The sequence below is a fragment of the Carassius carassius genome, chromosome 7 (assembly GCF_963082965.1).
Source record: "Carassius carassius chromosome 7, fCarCar2.1, whole genome shotgun sequence".
Taxonomy (NCBI): domain Eukaryota; kingdom Metazoa; phylum Chordata; class Actinopteri; order Cypriniformes; family Cyprinidae; genus Carassius; species Carassius carassius.
The window spans coordinates 6,815,481-6,833,797 of NC_081761.1; the positions used below are offsets into that span (position 1 = coordinate 6,815,481).

At 41.5% G+C, this 18,317-nt stretch overlaps 2 protein-coding genes across 2 annotated transcripts; one reads left to right on the top strand and one right to left on the bottom strand.

Annotated features, from left to right (window-relative positions):
- Positions 1-488: 488 nt before the first annotated feature.
- Positions 489-9,978, top strand: LOC132143005 (phosphomannomutase 2-like). The gene is made up of 8 exons (XM_059553171.1): positions 489-739; positions 7,547-7,658; positions 7,751-7,827; positions 7,926-8,017; positions 8,441-8,540; positions 8,700-8,775; positions 8,886-9,001; positions 9,135-9,978. The coding sequence occupies exons 1-8, from the start codon at positions 665-667 to the stop codon at positions 9,261-9,263; spliced, it is 777 nt and encodes a 258-aa protein (XP_059409154.1). The 5' UTR covers positions 489-664; the 3' UTR covers positions 9,264-9,978.
- Positions 9,979-10,905: 927 nt separating this feature from the next.
- LOC132143440 (integrator complex subunit 15-like) lies at positions 10,906-17,811 on the bottom strand. Its single transcript, XM_059553644.1, has 8 exons — positions 17,678-17,811; positions 16,843-17,059; positions 16,469-16,690; positions 15,631-15,796; positions 15,109-15,410; positions 14,795-14,996; positions 14,477-14,516; positions 10,906-11,165 (listed from the first exon to the last, which is right to left on the bottom strand). The coding sequence occupies exons 2-8, from the start codon at positions 17,038-17,040 to the stop codon at positions 10,910-10,912; spliced, it is 1,386 nt and encodes a 461-aa protein (XP_059409627.1). The 5' UTR covers positions 17,041-17,059; positions 17,678-17,811; the 3' UTR covers positions 10,906-10,909.
- Between the last annotated feature and the right edge of the window lie 506 nt (positions 17,812-18,317).

The following is an 18,317-nucleotide window of genomic DNA, read 5'->3' on the forward strand; positions in this document are numbered from 1 at the left end:
AAGCATTAATACAGACGGTAACGTCATATGAAGTAAATTCACACATGCTAACAGTTCAGTGTATTTAATTAGCAAGAGTTCAGCTAACTTGACCTTACTAATGCTCGGCAATAAAACGATTTTACAGTCTAAAACGCAGACCAAATTTACTAACATACGTGTCTTTATGATAAATCAGTAACTCACGCTTCTCGGGACCCTCTCTCTTGGCGCTCGTGCTTCTAGTTTGAACTTGCGGTAGTTTTGTTGCCGTTGGTTGAGAGGCCGCTACTTCGTATATGTGAGGAAATGAGCGCTGGTTCGCTCAACAACACAACAGCGCCACCTCTGTGGATGGGCGGAATGGATTCACTTTTTCCGCTTTCATCGACATTTGAATTGGTCGCACTTACACTAGCGAAAAATACTATGTACATGTGCTGGATAAAATAACTAATTCTTGTTGTTTATTGAACTGGTGCGTAAAATTAATAACACACAAGCAAGCACCAGTGTTGTTGCTACTTGGGAGGTCGTTTACTCTGACGTGTAACTCACGCGCTCCGACAACACGGAAGATGTGACGTTGCACTGCTGAATGGATGAAACGAAAATCTTATGCTGGAGGACTGTCACAAACTTCACACGGATCGTACAGTGATTTATTCAGTTTGCTAATTTTACAATGGCCAGTTCTAGCGGGGACCCGACAACACTTTGTTTGTTTGATGTGGACGGGACTTTAACAGCTGCTCGCCAGGTGAGAGAATTGTTATTATACAGTAGTTATGAATGTGGGCGCAAATGACTATTGATGCATAATCATTTATTGTGAGTTGACAAGTGCTTTTAAAAACAAAACTTAAGTATGGCGTAAATCTATGAAACTGAATGATGATCTGTATAAGCATCTTGTGATCTGATTGTAGTAATCTGACTGTGTTTTTATGAAGTCAGATATGTGTTTTTATAAAGTCAAATATGTATTGTTTTATTGTATTATTGTATTTTATTGTATTATTCTTATCACATCCTAAATGACAGTCGTGGTTGTTTATTAAAGATAACATCTCGGTTACGTATGTAACCTTGGTTCCCTGAATAGGGAACGAGATGCTGCGGTGACGTCACCACGTATGGGAACACCTTCGGTGTGACGAATGTCTGAAGCCCTATACCATCCCGCCAATCCTATTGGCCAAATAGCGCGTGGCACCGCCCAGCATGCGTAGGCATATATATACCTGGTGCCGCGCGCCATTTACCTCAGATTTCATGACGAGAAGAGAAGAAAGCTATCAAGGTACGGCACGGCCAGAACCGCAGCATCTCGTTCCCTATTCAGGGAACCAAGGTTACATACGTAACCAAGATGTTCCCTTTCATAGGTCACTTCGATGCTGCGGTGACGTCACCACGTATGGGAACGCTATACCATCACGCCTGACGTACCTGATAGCTTGGATCCAAGGAAGCATCTGCTCAAGCGGAGAGAACCCGGGAGCCAGGAGCCATCCTCACATCCAGACTGTAAGACCTGATAAAAGTGCTCGGTGAGGACCAGCCTGCCGCAGCACAGATATCATCCATAGAAGATCCACTGAGAAAGGCTTGAGAAGAAGCCACTGCTCTTGTGGAATGACCTTTTACTCCTAAGGGCGAAGCGAGCCCGCGCGCCTCATAGGCCAAGGAAATAGCCTCCACCAGCCAATGGGACATGCGCTGTTTCGTAACTGCATGGCCCTTATTCTTATGTCCAAAACAGACAAACAGCTGGTCAGACTCACGCCATGGGGCAGTGCGATCCACATAAGTCTTCAACGCCCTCACAGGGCAAAGACTTAGATCTCCAGACTCTGTCGCAGCAGGAGAAAAGGCCTCCAGGACCACCTGCTGAAAATGAAAAGGATTAGACGCGACCTTAGGAACATAATTAGGCCTAGGTCGCAACAACACTTTCACAGAGCCTGGTGCAAACTCCATGCACGAGGGTGAGACAGAGAGAGCCTGTAAATCCCCAACTCTTTTAAGGGAGGATAAAGCCATGAGAAGAAGTGTCTTCAGAGACAGGAGCTTATCCGATACAGTTTCCAGGGGCTCAAACGGATGCCCTGACAAACCCAGTAACACAATGGATAAATCCCATGAAGGAACTCGCACAGGGCGGAAAGGCCTCAACCGTCGCGCACCCTGTATAAAGCGAGAAACCAGTGGATGACGACCCACTGAAACACCACCTATATGCTCATGGTGAGCTGAGATAGCTGCCACATAAACCTTCAGGGTGGCTGGTGTCAATCCCTCCGAAAAACGGTCTTGAAGAAACTCCAGTACTGAAGCCACAGGGCAGTAAACTGGATCCACATCATGAGTTTCACACCATGTCATAAACAGTTTCCACTTGAAAGCATATAAGCGTCTCGTAGAAACTGCTCTAGAGTTCAGTATAGTCTCGGTAGTTTCAGCAGAAAGACCGGGACATATCAACTCACTCCGCTCAGAGGCCACGCCCACAGGTTCCACAGATCTGGCCTGGGATGCCAGATCCGTCCCTGTGCTTGCGATAATAAATCCCGTCTGAGGGGAATCTCCACCGGAGAGCCCGCTAACAGATTGATGAGATCCGCAAACCACGGCTGTGTGTGCCATCGCGGAGCCACCAGCAACAGCTGTCCCACTCTGTCCCGCCGTATTCTGCATAATACCGCTGGGACCAGCCGAATCGGAGGAAACGCATACAAGCTGGTCCTGGGCCAGCTGTGAGCTAGCGCATCCAGACCCAGGGGTGATGGAGGGCTTAGGGAGAACCATAGCGGGCAATGCGTAGTCGTGCTCGACGCGAATAAATCCACTTCCGCTTCCCCGAAAATATGCCATAGGTGATTCACCGTTTGGGGGTGTAATCTCCATTCCCCTTGTTCCAGAGTCTGCCTGGATAATAAATCCGCTCCGAAGTTCAGTCGTCCGGGGATGTGAACAGCCCGGATCGACAGAAATTTGTCGTGAGACCAAAGAAGAATCCGCCTCGCCAGTCTGCACAGAGGGCGAGAACGTAATCCTCCCTGATGGTTCAGATAAGCCACGACCGCAGTGTTGTCCGTTCTGAGAAGCACATGACGGCCGGTCAGTAGACTCGAAAAATACTGGAGAGCCAGAAAAACCGCCAGTAATTCCAATTTGTTTATGTGCCAGCTGCGTTGTGCCGCTGTCCACACTCCGTGGGCTGGGCGCCCCTGACAAACAGCTCCCCACCCGGTCAAAGACGCGTCTGTCGTGACAGTCTCTCGGGAAGCACAAATTCCCAGCCGAACCCCGGTGAGGAGAAATTCGGCTGATGTCCATTGTTTTAACGACATCACACACCTCCGCGTCACCGAGATCGTTCGATGCGGAGAACAACGGGGTGAAATATTCTGTCGTTTCGTCCACCACTGAAACGGGCGCATGTAAAGCAAACCCAGATGAATCACGGGAAGAGCCGCCGCCATTAGACCTAGTAGTCTGAGGCACAGTCTCACTGTCACTGTGTGACCCGCCCTGAAGTGCTGAACGCATGACGTAATCGACTGAGCGCGCGGGACAGAAAGCTTTGCTGTCATCGCGCGAGAGTCCAAATCTACTCCCAGAAAGGTAATCCGTTGAGAGGGGATTAATACACTTTTCTGGAAGTTTGTGCGTAAACCCAGGCTGTGTAAATGATTTAGCACAATATCTCGATGAGAGTGTGCTTGAGTCTGAGATTGCGCTAACACCAGCCAGTCGTCCAGATAGTTTAACACACGGACGCCCCGGAGCCGCAACGGGGCCAGAGCTGCGTCCATGCATTTTGAGAATGTACGGGGAGCTAGCGCTAAGCCAAAGGGAAGAACGCGGTACTGATACGCTTTGCCCTCCAAAGCGAATCTGAGGAACTTCCGGTGTCTCTCGATGATCTGAATATGAAAATAAGCATCCTTCAGATCGATCGTGACAAACCAGTCGTTTGGTTGAATCTGAGACAAAATAGATTTTACCGTCAACATCTTGAATTTGCTCGACCTGAGTGCAAGATTTAGACGGCGTAAATCCAGAATGGGTCGTAATCCGCCGTCCTTTTTTGGTACCACAAAATAACGGCTGTAAAACCCTGACTCCATCTGAGAGGGGTGTACTTCTTCTATAGCCCCTTTGCTCAGTAGAGCTAACATTTCCTGTCTCAGCACCGCCATGTCCATCGGTTTCATCACCGTGGAGAGAATTCCGCGGAAAGGGGGCGGGCCTTTCCGAAACTGAATGGTGTATCCGTGACAAATTGTGCGTAACACCCATTGAGAAATGCCGGGCAAGCGTTCCCACGCGGCCCGAAACAATATTAGCGGTTTCAACATGTTCGTTTCCTGCAACGCTGTTGCACACATAGAAATGTCCGGGCACGAAAGACTCACGGTGTTCGTGCACAGGGGAAGTATATGCAGAGCAGGCGTTGTATCTCGTTGTACGTAATCCTGAAACGTGTCCACGGCAGGAATTAGGCCAACAGATTGAGCATCGGGCTCTGCCGCTAGCGAAACAGCGGCGGCTGAGCGAGCCGTCATGACGGGCCGTTCGATGAAGACTCTTTGAAGCGCTCCTCGAGCTCTGAAAACTGGATCGTGCATAGTGTCTGAGGAAGCGATTGGTGTTACAGTTGGCTCCAATGCTGTTCGAGGCGCTGTTTGCGGCGAAACAGTCAGGGTTTGAGTGTGGGGACTGCAATGAGAGTGTTGGATGCGCGAAAGCGGTCCAACAGCGCTCTCTAGCGGAGGGCACAGTCCCTGGCAGGCAGCGAAAAAATCAGGAGCTGCTGTTATGTGCCCGAGAACGAGAGGCCTTGGCCGTCGAACTCAGGTTCAACCTTTTTCGCTGGCGTTGTTGAGCCGGTGGAACAACCCTAGGGCCCCAGTCCTTGCGAGGGGGCGCCATAGGTGAAGGCTCTTCCCGAGAGGGCACTCGCTGGCGGTGAGAGGAGGTTGAGCGAGAATGCGCGGGCGCCTGACGGCGTTCAACCTCTCTGGGTCTGCGGGGAATCAGCTGGCGGAAAGCGGCTGATTGTTGTTTCGCTGCTGTGAACTTCTCCACCACTGAAGTGACCGCCTCTCCAAATAAACCGTCCTTAGACACAGGGGCATCCATGAGGAAAGATTTATCCTTTTCCTTTATATCGGTGAGATTAAGCCAGAGGTGGCGCTCAACCGTAATTAATCCAGCCATGGAACGGCCCACTGCTCGAGCAGTATGTTTGGTAGCACGAAGCGCCAAATCAGTTGCTCGCCGTAGTTCCTTGACCGCCTCAGGTGTAATGCCGTCCCCCTCGTCCAATCCTTTTAACAGCTCCGCTTGGTAGGCCTGAAGGACCGCCATGGAATGAAGCGAAGCAGCCGCTTGACCAGCGGCCATATAGGATTTTCCCACTAAACTAGACGTGACTCGACACGCCTTCGAGGGGAGGAGGGGGCGGGACTTCCACGCCGCGGCCGAATTAGGCGCAAGATGTTCGGCGAGAGTCTCCTCCATCGGCGGTATCGCTGTATAGCCGTGACTCGCCATGCTAGAAATGGTGGCGAAATCCGCGGCCGCAGCGTTCGTGATGCGCGCCGCAAACGGCTGTTTCCAGGACCTCGAAACCTCCTGGTGGAGGTCCGGGAAAAAGGGTAAAGGCCTCCGGGGCTGCGCAGGTGTCCGACTAGTTAGAAAACGGTCGTCCAGCTTCGAAGAAGGTTGGGCCTCGGCCTTCTCAACCTCCCATTCCAGCCCCAATGTACCCACTGCACGGGAAACCACATCCAACAGCTCACTGTAGGAGGGGGAAACACGCCTCTCCTGTCCACTAGGAGGGAGAGGGCTCGTGTCGGCCGCGAAGTCCTCGGACCCCGAGGCCGCAGTGGAAAGAACGTCGTCATCATGGCGGTCACAACCGAAGGAGATGGCACTACATGCCCCCGGTGTGGGCCGTAAATCCTCACAGGAAAAGACGACAGGTTCAAAAGTTTTCCTGTGTATTAGGGTAGGGGAGAGCGAGCGATGTGGAGAGTAATTTTCCATCGCTGAACTGTCCTCGAGCTCCATGTCACACGTGTCACCCCAAGCTATCACCTCGTGCGGTGCCTCGGCAGTCGCAGAAGTGGTGTGGCGGGGGTTAGACACGGCGACATCGGAGAACACATCTACCCTCGAGCGAAGGACCCTGAGTCGCAGGCCATCGCAATGGGGGCATGAAGAAAGGGCGCTAAGCGTGGTGTAAGCCTAGGCAGACTACGCACCTGTCATGAGTGTCCCCCTGAACGATGTACCTGGTACACGGGTCCTTGCACTTCTTGAAACTCATCGCGTCCGCGGAGAGGAGTATACTGCTCGTGACGATCGCTGAGAACGCGAGACAATAGGGCACAGAAGATTCGCTTCGTACTGAAGGAATGAAATCTGAGGTAAATGGCGCGCGGCACCAGGTATATATATGCCTACGCATGCTGGGCGGTGCCACGCGCTATTTGGCCAATAGGATTGGCGGGATGGTATAGGGCTTCAGACATTCGTCACACCGAAGGTGTTCCCATACGTGGTGACGTCACCGCAGCATCGAAGTGACCTATGAAAGGGAACTTTCATTATCCATACTATTTTAGAATGCTTGTGAGGTGAAGATTGATTTTATGTGTAAAATTAAACACATCCTGGTGAATAACACATTTTATACAGTGCAAGAAAATTTTAATCAGTAGTTTGCAACCTTTTTGACTCCAAGGGCCCCCCTTGTCCACAGCAATATTCAGAGGCCCAATGACTTTTCTGTTGTTGTTTTTTTCTTGATATACTGGAATTATATATAAAAAAAAATATTTTATCACATAATTTCTGCCTGATATTGTTGGTATAACTAAAACATGTATATTCATTATAAAATGAATAAGATTTATGACATTTTTAGAAATGAAAAAAAAAAAACTTGGAATAAAATTGGAATACCTCATATATGCAGTTTTTCCAAGATGGTAAAAATATGAATAATTTTAATAAGTCTATTAAAATGAGAAATTAATGGCTTATTTTGATGCTTGTTAAAGTAATTTTGATGCCCTCTTGGAAGTGCTGAGACCCCCTGATTTAAATGACTCATGAAATAATAAAAGATTGTAAGGTTGCATTTGCAAGGCAGAAGAATAATTATTTCTGTTTCAGAAGTTGATGTATGGAAGATTGTGATTAGTAACTTGTAACACTTTTCACTTCCAGTGAATATGTTCTCAGCGGTACATTTACTTTTTGAAAGTCAATTTCTCTACAGACAAACTTGCTACAGAACAGCTATTTAATGTTTCAATACATAAGGGGGAAAAAACTGTAACACACACTTTAGCTACAAAACACCTGAAAAATTACCTGAAATTTAAGCTGTAAAATAATTACGAAGAACAAAGCAATTCATGAAACTTCACATAATGGAAAATGTAAAAAAAAAAAAAAAAATCCATATATAAAGAAGGATTGGCATTTTATTATTTTGTGTTTGGAGTAAAGTAGTTCCCCTGTGTTTGTATGTTTTTGTCTTTAGAAAGCGACTCCTGACATGCATCAGTTCTTGAATGAACTCAGACAGCGAGTGAGAGTCGGGGTGGTTGGAGGATCAGACCTGGACAAAATTAAAGAACAGTTGGGTGATGATGGTGTGTGTATAACAATATATAATATTATGCACAAAACATTCAGTGTATTTATAGTGGTCATGAGTACTTAAAATCTTTCATATCCTTTACAGTTATTAATAGAGTGGATTACGTGTTTGCTGAGAACGGTTTGGTAGCATACAGGTTTGGGCAGCTGCATTCTGTGCAGGTAATTTTAATTTTCAGTTTACTATGAAATTAGATCATAAACTTGTCTAGCAAATTATATTTGTTGCTTTTCTATTTTAATATTTTTTTTTTCATCAGAATATTCAGGCACACTTGGGAGAGGAGGTTTTACAGGATTTTATTAATTTCTGCCTCAATTACCTTTCAAAGATAAAACTGCCCAAGAAAAGGTGAATATATATTTGACGTTGCTTGTGGAAAACAAATTTTTATTGCTTTACTTTAAAGTTGGTAAATATTGATTTTAAATTTCATTTAGAAAATATTTTTATTTATTGATAATTGATATTAATAGGAAATGTTTCTTGAGCAGCAAATCAACATATCAGAATGATTTCTGAAGATCATGTGACACTGAAGACTGGAGTAATGATGCTGAAAATATAGCTTTGACATCACAAGAATAAATTACATTTTAAAATATATTAAAATAGAATAATACTTTTTTAATTGTAATAACATTTTACAGCATTTCAGTTTTTGCTATATTTTTGATCAAATAAAATCTTACTGACCCCAAACTTTATGTATATATAAACACCATATTTTTTCTTGCAACCATAATACTTACATCTTCACTCTTTACATCTCAGAGGAACATTTATTGAATTCCGTAACGGAATGCTGAATGTCTCCCCAATTGGTCGAAGCTGCAGTCAAGAAGAGAGAATTGAATTCTTTGAACTTGATAAGGTAATTTTAATACTAACACAAACAAAAAAATAATGTACATCCATGCAATTATTTATATATTATATATGAATAGTTTTTTCTTTATAACAAAAAATCACTTGTTGTCTTTTAAAGAATGTCATTAAAAGGTTGCATGACTTTTTTAATGTTCTTATGCAGAAGGAGAAAATCAGAGAAAAGTTTGTCTCTGTTTTAAAGGACGAGTTTGCTGGGAAAGGACTAGCTTTCTCCATTGGTTTGTAACAAATTAAGTACTGTAGATATGGTTGTATAGCCAATAATATGTCTGTGTAGTGTATATATAAATTCTATACATCATAAAATGTATTTCTTTTTTTTCTGCAGGTGGGCAGATCAGCTTTGATGTGTTTCCAGAGGGTTGGGATAAGCGATACTGTCTGGGAATTGTAGAGAAAGACTCATATCAGCGCATCCATTTCTTTGGAGACAAGACTATGCCTGTAAGCCCATATTTTGACTATTACAATCGTTACTAGTAGTAGCATTTGTGTAATCGTGCATATGCAACTGCATAAATGTCTCAGACATGCTTGAATTAAACAGTTTTGTCATATTTTTTTTTTTTACTAACAGGGCGGAAACGATTATGAAATCTTTGTTGACCCCAGAACAATTGGTCATGAGGTCAAGTCTCCTGAGGACACACTGAGGATCTGCAAGGAGCTCTTCTTGAGCTCTGCCATCCAGAATGAAGTACAGTAGAAGGATACAATGTCCATGAACTGTGAAATTATGCATAGAAATCTCACTTGACATATCCAAGCCATTATTGTCTTTGTGTACTTCAGTGATTGTAGGTCATGACAGGTACTAGATGAACCTGTTCATACAGTGTTCATTTTATATGTAATCTGATATTATTTACAGGTTTAAGGAACTGACTGGTGCTAGTGTCACTATATCTGAACTTCTGTGCCTTTAATCATGTCAATACTGGAAATATACACTATACATTTTTATTTTGTTATTAAACACTTTGGATTAAATGTAAAGACAGAATTCATTCAGTTATGACAGGATTGGTTTCATTAAATGTTACTGTACATGTTATGTTTTTATGGGTTGTTGTTTTTAAATAAGGAGCAAACACGATTAATAAGAACAGCTGTAGACTTGACTTAATTAAAATTAATGGTGAAGGTACTACAATTTAGGTCTAATTTTCATAAGTAGAATTTAAAAAGACATCAAGACAAAGAGCTTTATTAACTTCAGGTTTACCTATTTTTGTTCAAATGAAACTAACTTAGTTCATTTCCTGACAACAAAACCAATAGTTTTTCCTTGGCAGAGTTAATCTACATGCTGAAGTCAAATAAGTGAATGCAAATGCTGTATAATAAACAGGAAATATATTCTGATTGGATATTGCTGCACTGTGCCAGTTTATGTATATTAAACACATACAAGTTCAAAACCCTAAGAAACAGTACTGTAGATATTTTCTGAGCTAAAAAAAAAAGAGGTTCTTATTTTTATTAGTTACACATTTGAAAAATAAAATTGCGATTCTCAGTGTTTGTAATAACCTACTCACATGCACATTTTAGATTAATTAATAAAAATATTTACTATACTGATATTTTCTCTTTTTTTATTGTTGTTACTAATTGCATTTTGAAACCAAAAATGAACATTTCCACTTGGAAAATTTTACATATTCTAAGAATTTTAAATATAAAAAGTGCTACTTAAACAGTCCATTAAATAACCACAAATGTCGATTTTCCAAAAATATATTTCATGGTTTGTACAATATTATTGTTGAAAAGGTATCAATGCATTTTTACCTGAAACAACACTTAATCTGTACAAGCGCTTTTTAAAGTCTATATCAAACTTAAAATGATACAATGCATATTAGGGCTGCTCCAATCACGATTGGCCGATCGTTAATGCGCATCTCGTCAGTAAAGCCAGTTCTCCAGCGGTAAATTCCCTCAGGTGCGTGATTTCACAAAGAGCAGCTGTTACTACACAGAGCCGTTGTTAACTGAGAAGATGCGCCAATAAACGCTGAAAATGAACGTGGATTTGCGCATCTTCTCAGTTAACAACGGCTCTGTGTAGTAACAGCTGCTCTTTGTGAAATCACGCACCTGATGGAATTTAGCGCTGATTAGAGAACCGGCTTTACTGACTAGATGCGCATAACGATCGGCCGATCGTGATCGGAGCAGCCCTAATGCATATCCCATTTTATGAAACACAAGACCATATAACCTGACCAAGCCAAACGTGACTACAAGTTCAAACCAAAAGTTTTGAAGATCATCTAATATAAAATATAACAAGTTTGTTCTCATCCCAAGAGGAAGCAGAGTAGTCCAAAAGTCCTGCATAGCTGGTTAACGAATGGGCCGGTATGGAAAGGCCATGGCAGCAGGATGGAAGGCGTGTGGAGAGAGAGAAGGGTGTGCGGTGTGGGCAGTTAGCGGGTGATGTGGGGACAGCGCTGGGTGCGGTGACAGTACTGGGTGCGGGCTGTGGGGAGAGAGAGCAGAGGGCCGACCCGGGTGGATGTGTGGATACATGTTGGGCTGGAAGGGTCCACTGTGAGGTGGAGGCTGCACTACTGGACCGGACATCACAAGCTGTAACAGACTGCAAAACACAAAACAGACTGTTACTACACAAAGCTCACAAATGACCAAAAACAGTAGAATAGTGATTGACTTGCGTAGACAGACCTTCAAATTGAAGGTCTGGGATTCATGGCAGCTTTCACTAGCCAAGGCCCGCCCATAAGTCCATTTGACTGGCTTCTCAAACAACCAATCACAGTTTCGTTCATCATCACGTTTTGAGGCGTGGAAATGTCGCCACAATAACAGACGGTGTGTAAAACTCTTGACATATTTTAAAGTTTCTATGCCGTGAACTTTAAATATTTCACATACTTTTGAAAATCCAGCATTTAGTTGATCTTAAGTGCCTAATAAGGGGATTTGGCGCCATGGTATCTTTGTTTCCAGGCAGAACGTTAAAGAACGCGACACACACGTCTCACGGAAATCCTGTAGAATTCAACCAATCCGATGACGACTTCGACGCTCCTGAAGTGTTTCCACTTTTGTGTCCCATATGCATCAGACATTTAGCCAATGGTCCGTGGGCGTGACGTCTGAGGCTGAGACTAGTGATTGACTGATGTGGGTTTCTGAATGGTTGATGGGATGTCGATACGTACAGATATAATCTACAGCATCATACGTCATAAATTATATATATAAGGAATGGTAAGATTCACCGTTTCACATCGGTTGTCATAATACAGTATAACAGGTTGAATACATTTTTTCGAGAACGAGTCAGTCTTTTGTTTGTTATCTGGCTCGGCGTTCATCTTCAGTTCTCTCTTCACAGCAGTTCAGTCAGTGTACTGTTTGAGTAAATTAATTACTCCGGGATAATGGTTTGTTTGAACTCAGAGGGAGTGTCAGCCACATTAAAAAAGTTAACAGCTTAAATCTTTTGTGGATTAATGCGTATTGGTGACGCGAACTGTTTACGATTCAGTTCGATTTGGTGAACTGGTTCAAAAAGATTCGGTTACATCGAATGATTAGTTAGCGAACCAGATATCACAAACTGCTTTGTTTTTAACTCTCTCTCACAACAGATACGGAAGAGAAGACAATGCTGAATAAAGACGTAGTTTTTGATATTTTTGGACCAAAATGTATTTTCGATGCTTCAAAAAATTCTAACTGACCCTCTGATGCCACATGGACTACTTTGATGATGTTTTTCTTACCTTTCTGGACATGGACAGTATACCGTACACACAGTTTCAATGGAGGGACTGAGAGCTCTCGGACTAAATCTAGAATATCTTAAACTGTGTTCTGAAGATGAACGGAGGTCTCACGGGTTTGGAACGACATGAGGGCGAGTTATTAATTACATAATTTTGATTATTGGGTGAACTAACCCTTTAATGCACTAACAACGTATGCTGTTCTGTGTCAGTGTGCGGATACCATGTTTACGTTCATATCATAGCGTAAAAAACTCAGTATCCGCATACGGTGCTGCTGTCACAGAACAGCATATGTTGTTAGTGCATTAAGGTTTACTAATGAGTTGTTTACTAATACTAATGTGTATCGATACTCTCTAAAATGGCATCATCGGAGGAAAACAAACTGTTGAATAAAGTCATTGTTTTTGTTTTCTTTGCACACAATGTATTCTTGTAGCTTTGTAAAATTAAGGTTGAACCACTGATGTCACATTTTAATGATGTCCTTAGTTTCTGTGCCTTAATCGTGTTAGGATCCTTGGTGTCTATGGGAGGGTCTATGGCCTCACTAGCACCTCTTCCAGCAGCAACCTAGTTTTCTCAGGAGGTCTCCCATCCAGGTACTGACCAGGCTTAGCCCTGCTTAGCTTCAGTGGGAAACCGGTCTTGGGCTCCAGGGTGATATGGCTGCTGGCTTATTTTATCTTAATTTGTGTTCAGAAGATGAACGAAGGTCTTGTGTAGAGCTGAAACAACTAATCGATTTAATCGATTAAAATCGATTATTAAAATAGTTGTCAACTAATTTAGTCATCGATTAGTTGCTAAATAACTTTTATTTGCCGTAAGTGGCTCATTTCGAGCATATTTTAAATCTGCGGTGACCAAAGTGTGGCAGTAATGAGCCACCGGAGGTTTTACTCAGCCAGTACAGCAGGAGAAGTAGCGAATAGCCAATAGCTGGCCTCGTTTTATGTCACGTGCTTCCCAAACAGCCCTCTGCAGCATTCAGCGAGATGGTGGAGGCAGACGGCAGTGGAGTAAGCTCGAGAAAGAAAAAGAAAAAAGCGGAAGATAAAACTAATCGAACGAAGTCATCCAAAGTGTGGGAGTACTTTACTTTGAGCCTTCAAAAAAAAAAAAGAGTAACCTCTAAACTTTGCACTACTGAACTGACTTTTATATGTTCAGATTCTCCAGTACAATGTTGTTTGCAAATGTTTAGATGTTTAGTCGTAAAATCTGATAACATTGCTTTTTAACAGTTAACATTTAAAGCTTTACAAACTTGTTCTGTGATCAGTCTTGCAGCCTAATTATGACTGAATGAGAGAGGTAAATGTTTAAATGTATTTGAAATGCACTTTTTTTTCTTCTAAGTATTCACTGCTCTTTTTCACACAGCAAGTTTTTTTGTGTCCAATTTTTTTCATATTTTTTCAATGCTTTTTTTTCTGATGGGTTTTACTTTAAAATATGAGTTCCATTCAGGTTTCATGCCACTGGCACTTTATTCGAATGATTGTTTACAATTTCACAGAATAAGCTATGAAGCTGTTTCCCAGGTATAAGTTGTGTGTTTACAGAAAAAAAAATAATAAAATGCAATGTACTGCAATTTTATTCTGTTTTATTCTTATTTTTAGTTTAAATATGTTCTGAAAGATTCCTTAATAAGCTTTGTTCGGGATGTTAAACTACTTTAGGAGCCCTAAGGACTGCCATGGTGAAAACATTATTTGAAATCTCCTTGTGAAATTTGCTAGAGTACGTATGGGTCAGTGTTTTGATTGCAGAAGAGTTCGACAAAGGATTAGGATAGCACATAATAAAACACAACTCCAGGTATGTTTTTGATGAGGATATGACAATGCAAAATGGTTAAAATCTCTAAAAAGTCTGTTGAATGATAAAGACCCTTTATTAATAAGTTACTTAAATATAAGTACATAACCCGATTAATCATAAAAATAATCGACAGATTAATCGATTATCAAAATAATAGTTAGTTGCATCCCTAGTCTTGCGGGTTTGGAACGACATGAGGGTGAGTAATTAGTGACGATTTCATTTTAGGGGGGAACTAATTCTTTACAATGTTCACAGATCATTCAGTATTATTTTAATATTAAAATCTTCATGATCAGGTTTCATGTGATCATTGACTTACTTGTTGTGGGGAAGTCTGGAGCACAAAGCCCGTAGGTCCTCTGAGGGATAAAAGACATGACAGGAAATGACTTCACTGAAATGCTGCTCTTTTCAGTTCAAAACCCAAACAGGACTCAAAAACTAGTGGATGTACGCACATCAATACACTGTAAAACAATAATTACTGTGTTTGCATTATTGTAAGGGGTAGGTGTAGAAATTAACAAAACACAGTCAAATGGGTAGAAAATTTAATTTATTGTTAGCTTCCAGTTTTTGCTGTATACCTCCTAGCCACAACCCCCAGACAGGGAATCATGAAGTAAGCATTACTTACCTCTAGCACACAGAAGAGCTCCTGTTGCCATGGCGACCTGAAGAGCTTGCGCCAGCCTATCCAGTGCCAGCTGGATATGATTGGCAGCAGGGAAGGGCGTGAGCTTCTCACACAGACGGCTGACTTCCTCTACCAACGTGGCAACAGACTCCACAGGAAGCACAGCTAGCCGACCTATCAAATTCTGTTCTGTCAGGTGGACCTGCAGGAGTTCAAATAGAAACATTATATATTCTTAATTATATATTCTAATTATATATTCTAATACTGAATGGAATCCTTAAAGCCTCACAAAGTTGGAAGAAATACAACACCTGCAGCATGAGAAAGACTTGCAGAACACTCAGGTGCAGTTTAGAGTATAGCTCTTCATATGCTGTCCCTTTTTCACTTTCCCCATGGCCATTGGTCAAAGCTGACTTGCGGCCTCTCTGATAGGCCAACGGGGCTTTTACACACCACCGGAGCAGACCCAAAAGAGGCGTGAGCTCAAGGCAGCCTAACGGCAGGCTGGAATTGAGGGGTGTGTTGATGAAGGTGAGGAGCAGTAGTCTGGGATCTTCTGTGATCCAACCAACCAGCATCTCCAAGAGTGCAGGAGGCGGAGTCAACTCATCTGCAAGCAGCAATATTAATTATTATTTTTTGTTTATATTAAAATATTTCTATAAAAGTGTAAACTTTTATATTAAGAAATTTATATTAAAACATAACACTTTAATATTATAATAAAAAAACTGTATGCATTCAATATTTTCGAATATGCACTATATAATAATTAATCAAGTAGACAGATTTTTAAAAAAAAAAAAAAGTGACAAGAAGAAAACTAGTGCCTGAGGAGAAGTCATAGAGAGCCGTTACTGCAGTGATGAGCTGACAGCAGAAGCGAGGACTGGCTGAACAGATGTTCTGCAGGGTAGAGATGGCATATGGCACCAGTGTGCAGTAATCATCCATCAGCACCTGAGCCAAACGCACGCACCATGCAGAGTGTGTGCGCTACATACACACACACACACACACACACACAAAACTTTCAAAAGTGGTCATATTTCAGCCATTTTAGCTTATTAAATGCTAATATAGCTTAAAAATCACATATTAATGACAGTATAACAAATACTACCATGATTTAAAAAATACAATACGCAATTTAAAGTATTGAGAAATGTTTGCATTACTGTAATGAAAGTTTACGGGGTTATTAACCTGTTCTTGCTGTTCAGTGCTGTTATTGTTAATTAAAACTACTGCTATAAAAAACTATTAAGCTGAAAAAGTATTATTTGAAAACTTTCTGAAAAAAGTTGAAATGTTTCCTGTAATTTAAGTACTAAAACCAAAATGATAAAACTAAACTGAAACATTTAAAAAAAGCACAAAAATACTAAAACTAAACTAAACGGAATAATGAAAATAAAAAAAACAAGAGCTAATTATTATTAAAATCTAAATTGTTAAAATAATACAATTAAAAAAATAAATACTAATAATACTAGTAATAGTTCTAAACAATACTAACACTGTTCTTGATCGTTTTTGTGAAGCTCACAATAAGCATTCTGATGCAGTTATCTATTAAATTCAGTTAACACGCTCTAATCTAAAGAAAAAGTTAATTAACAGTCAATTATGACATAAAATGAAAGTAAACGCATTAATATCACACACCTGTAGCCAGGTGGCTGCACACTCTAGTATTGGCACCCGACACACAGCTATAGCCATTGAAACTAGCTTCCCAAGCATGGCCATGCGGCTCTCATCAGCCTTGTTGCCTTGAAGACTGAAGAGTGCAGAGAAAATGATCTGTCTGATTGCATCTTTGCTCTGTTCCTGGAAGTAACTGCACATGATCTCCAGCAGTTGCAGTTCCTGAACGCAGCTCATCCTCTGAGCCAAAGACAACATAGGTCAAATCAGCATATTAGAACGACTTCTGAAGCATCATATGACTCTGAATACAGCTTCAAACAATGGAATGGCTTCATCACCACACAGATTTTTCTTTTAGTCAAACTAGACTTGACACTCCTGTTCCTCACCTTAGGTTGGATGTTCCTGTCTTTAGGGACATGAAAGATGAACTCCTCCACCAGCTCCACCGTACTCTTCTCTAGTCCAGGCGTGGGACCGGTGGAGCTCTGCAGAGCGCTGCCCAGTGAGATGTCCAGATGATACAGAACCTCTTTAGCCGCGCTCAGTGGATCACGCCGCAGCAATGCATGCCGGATATCACTCATCTCTTCCGTGGAGGGGAAACTACAACATCAAACACAAGCAAATGAGACATATGAAATACATCAATCAGTCATTAACATAAAAAGAACCTAAATATATCATTATATGTAGTATTTCTGGACATGCATCATTGTAATACCATGTTATTTTGGACATACATTAGGTTTTTTGAACGTGCATTACTATAATACCACAGATGCTGGACATTTACCATGTTTTTGAGATATTACTACAGTAAAGCAAGGTATATTTGTCTTTCTAGGGTGTATCCCGTGGTTTCACAGTACCATCTTGTGGTATCACTGTACTGACAACGCAATATTTTGTTGTAATGCGCGTCATATCCAAATTAGTGAAAAGAGAAGCTCTGAATATAATGTATCGGTAGAAAGACTAACTAACTTAGCTGGATTGTGTTAACATAACTCGCCACTTATAGAATTATGTGTGGGTTAATCGAAAGTTTTCAATCAGTAACGTTACACACAAATAAGCAACAGAAAGCGATTATTATCTATGGTGACCACACATTGTCTGAAGCGATGCCGTTTACACAGCGCGATTGCTGCATCGCCGGTGCCTTTAAATGTTTCAACGGTTCACACAATGCATACACTTTTATACTTACAACACCCTTACCTGAGTTGATAATTAGACTATTTACATTAGCTTCTATCAATCTGCAAACGTTTATCGACCATAACTGACAATGTGAACGTTGTTTGTCAGAAAAATAACTACGGAGTCCCGTAAAGGACATTGTAAACTTGCTTGTTTGAAGAAGAGCGCGGCTGATCAGCGCCTCCTGCGAACTGGAGATTCTGTTGTGTACACTGCATTCAGACTGTATTTGGAGTAATAAGCGTTTTCAGGACAATTGATTCTTGCTTGGATTAAAAAAAAAAATCTATTCAATAACATTCAAACACTTTAATTGTGATTTTTAAGTCCAAACAACCTCCTTTTTTTATTTGAAATTTGAAAATGAACTAAAAATCGAACAGCTCAAAAAATATTTAGTTACCTCCTGATGCAGTTAATTTAGCATTACAATTATAGTTTTTACTAATTTTTAGAATTTATTTTTATATTTATATTTTCTGTGTTCAGTTTCATGTTAGCTAATTTTTTGTAATTTTGTTGTGTGTGTGTGTGTGTGTGTGTGTGTGTGTGTGTGTGTGTGTGTGTGTGTGTGTGTGTGTGTGTGTGTGTGTGTGTGTGTGTGTGTGTGTGTGTGTGTGTGTGTGTTTAACAGCATCTTTAATATTTATGTACTATG